Source organism: Pyxicephalus adspersus, chromosome 10, assembly GCF_032062135.1.
Source record: "Pyxicephalus adspersus chromosome 10, UCB_Pads_2.0, whole genome shotgun sequence".
Lineage (NCBI taxonomy): Eukaryota > Metazoa > Chordata > Amphibia > Anura > Pyxicephalidae > Pyxicephalus > Pyxicephalus adspersus.
The window spans coordinates 57,030,992-57,034,710 of record NC_092867.1 but is presented as its reverse complement, the minus strand read 5'-3'; the positions used below and the strand labels follow the sequence as shown (position 1 = coordinate 57,034,710).

At 39.3% G+C, this 3,719-nt stretch overlaps 1 protein-coding gene across 1 annotated transcript; it reads left to right on the top strand.

Annotated features, from left to right (window-relative positions):
• Positions 1 to 1,582: 1,582 nt before the first annotated feature.
• LOC140339086 (uncharacterized) lies at positions 1,583 to 2,923 on the top strand (the record flags this gene model as incomplete). Its single annotated transcript, XM_072423636.1, is given in 1 exon segment — positions 1,583 to 2,923. A coding segment is annotated over 1 exon segment (1,183 nt), but the record flags the coding sequence as incomplete, so codon positions are not given.
• Between the last annotated feature and the right edge of the window lie 796 nt (positions 2,924 to 3,719).

Sequence of the window (3,719 nt, the reverse complement as noted above, 5' to 3'; positions counted from 1 at the left end):
TTTTGCTGGCTGTTACAACTCTTCTATTATACATGTGTAATTATTATTATTAATAAACAGCACTTTTTTAGCACCAACATGTTACACAGTGCTGTACATTAATAAGGGGTCGCAAATGACAGACAGTTACCCAGGAAGACAGGACCCTGCCCCGAAGAGCTTACAATCTAGGAGGTGGGGGAAGTATCACACAATAGGAGAATAGGGGGATAAGAGAGAAAAAAGAAGGTGGAGGGAAGAAGAAAGAGATGGGGAGAAATGAGAGATTAGAAGGAAATAGAAGGAGAGAGAGCAAAGGGAAAGAATGACAGAAAGATATAAAGGTGTGAAAAGGGAACGGGATAAAAAGACAGACGAAAGAAAGGGAGAGGGCATACATACATTCTGCATTCCAAATCTGCTGTGGCGGATTCGCAAGCATCCGGCTTGGTAGTGAATGCGAATGAACGAGCGCATATGACTCCAGCCCGCGGTAAACCGGCTCGATATAACAGCGCGCAACCAGCGATCTAGGAATTTCATTGATGAATCAGGGTGATTGTCTCCAATTTTCCAATCACTTTCAAACTTTCAAAAAGAATGACAAAACTGTGCCCTCTGACTTTAGACCGAAGCCAAAAGTCAGCGGAGGCAGAGGTTAGAGAAATGTTGCAGAGTATAAACTAGTTGGGGGCTGGCATGGTGACAATGACTTTTTAAATGTCAACTGTACTCATGGCAACTACATACCTTCAACAATAAATTCGGATGAAGGTGTATGTAATAAAACTTAATGACCACCCCTTGGGAAAAGACAACAAATGATCCTGACAAAAAAAAATATCATTTCAACTAGTCCTGATGCAGCATTAGCATTACTTAATCTGGGAATGGAGAAATTCCCGCTTTGTTACCGTATTATAGTCACACATATCTTTATTGCAGCTCGACTTTCTATAGTTACTAAATGGAACCACTCTACAACACCTAACATATCTGACATAATACAAATGATACATACAAATTATTAATATGAACGTTCTTTGGCTTATAGCAGATTTCAATCCCATAAATTTCATGCAAATTGGAATGGGTGGGAAAAATTCTTACCTCCTATATGTCAAGGAAAATAGAATTATATATAGGATATTGTTACTCTAACTATTCAGAATATTGTTGAACATTAGCTACCATTGTGTTTGTTGCTGTTTTATTTGCTATTTCTATAGTTATTGTTAATGTCTGTTATAAACGTGTTTTTTTTTTCCTTTTGTTTCTTTCTCTTTGTTTTATTTTTTTTCTCTTGTATGTATTTGCTGTATTTTGATGAAAATTCAATAAAAATTCTATATTAAAAAAAATATATAATACACGATATGGGAAAGCAATACTACTAGATTGTAAGCTCTTCGGGGCAGGGTCCTCTCCTCCTGTATCACTGTCTGTATTAGTCTGTCATTTGCAATCCCTATTTAATGTACACATGGAGACCCAGCTTACAATAGTTAGTTTTGCTTGTACTATAAACAGATTACTATTACTGTGATAATCACTCCTCCATATGAACCATGAACATGTAACATGCATGCTATATATCTCCAACAGATGAAATCTATATCCAAGACATGTCAGCAGAGGATGATCTTTTACCCCCAGAAGGTATTGGCATCTTACAACATCCTTCAGAAAAGAAGCCTCCTACTTTTAACATACATCACAGGCGTTGTCATGCATACAGTATATTGGGTTCCTCTGTTTCCATGCAATCATCTGAGAATTCTCATACAATGATCCCAAGTACCTATAAGCAATTACCCCTTGCAGATACATCAACAGACCTTTCTTGTCCTGAGAAACCTTTTAACAAATTTGATAGGGATACACATAAAGACAAAAACCTATTTACAGGCACGTGTTCAGTATCACAATCATCGCCTGGTATGCATCAGAAGACTCATGCAGGCGATCGTCCGTTTTCACATGCAGAAGACGGGAGGAATTTTGCATCAAAACCACACCTTGTTCATGATGGTGAAAAGATATTTTTGGATTTAGAGTGTGCCGATTTGTTTTCACAAAAAGGAAACAAGACACATTGGAAGGTTCTGACTGACAAGAAGCCGTTTTCCTGTCCGGATTGCGGGATGTGTTTTATTAAAAAGCAAAACCTTGTCAGTCACCACAGGATTCACACAGGAGAGCGTCCATTTTCATGTTCTGAGTGTGGCAAAGGTTTTACACAGAAAGCGTGTCTAGTTAGACATGAAAGGCTTCACACTGGGGAGCGTCCGTATTTATGCTCAGAGTGCGGTAAATGCTTTGTTCAGAAGGGACATCTTGTAACCCATCAAAAAATTCACAGGGGTGAACGGCCTTTTTCTTGCACAGAGTGCTAGAAGTCATTTAAGACAAAATACGACCTTATTGTACATCAAAAGGCCCACACCGGGGAGGAGATCTTCTCGTGCACAGAGTGCGAGAAATCATTCTTAAAGAAATCTCAGCTTGTGACACACCAGAGGGTCCACACTGGTGAAAAGCCTTTTTCCTGTCCTGAGTGCAGCAGATGTTTTTCACATAAAGTAAACCTTAAAGCCCATATGAAACTCCACACTGGTGAGAAGCCATACTCCTGCCAAGAATGCGGGAAAAGCTTTGTTCAGAAAGGGGACCTTCTTAAACACCAGAGAAGCCACACTGGTGAACGCCCTTTTTCATGTTCAGAGTGCGGGAAATGTTTTACACAGAAAGTGCATGTAATTCAGCATCAGAGAAAGTGTCACTGATGGCAGTGACCTAAGTGGGGTGAATTTTTCAAATGTTGAATAACTCTGAAAAACTATGTCGTGCCACCAACTAACTCTGGTATGGTATCATGTCATCTATGTTGGCATCACCTTCAGGTGAAATGTTTATTGACAAAAAAAGTACATCTACCAAACAAGTTTACGGTCTAAGACAGCCTTTCTCAGTTTTTTTACCATAGGGGGAACCTTTCAAATAACTTCAGGGACCCCGGCTATAATTTCTATATCCACAGTTTACAGTATATTAGTGTGGTGGCCAATGGGAATAATTCCTCTTACATTGCTGGCCAAGAATGTCACTATTACAGATAACCAAAAAGATCATTGGTGTCCCTTAAACTGAACGGAGAGGTACAAATTACTAATTGCTTAAGGAACCCCTGGAACCCCTTTAAGAACCCTGGTTGAGAAACTCTGATCTAAGGGGAGGAGGGAGAAGTAAATCAATGTGTCCCCATGAACTGCTGTACACCTGTTGCCCCAATCACAACACAGGAAAGGATTTATTATTGTCCACTAAATGAGCTGGGTCTGTTCTCAAGCACTGGATGACTCATTGAGAAGTCAAAACCATAAAAATGTTCAGAACTCTATGGTGTTTAAAACCTAATGACCAATTGAGGAACTTGCTACAGCTTTAAAGCTTAAGAATTTACTAAAACTTAGTTTGATTTATTCGAATTCCATAAGTAACACAAATATCAGGCCCGTATTTCATACTTACTTAAGGAAACTACCGGTAACCTCCTGGGAAGTCCATCTATTATATTGCTGGTCTACCATGTTGTGTCCATACTTTTCTTGTCTGCTCCTTCCCATCCTCTTCTAGCTGTTTTGTTTTTTAACTTTTCATCAACTTCCACCCTGTGTCTGTACTAGGCCCACAATCCCTGACCCCTTCTTCAAGGGGTTTCCCCTTTTCTAAATAAAAAA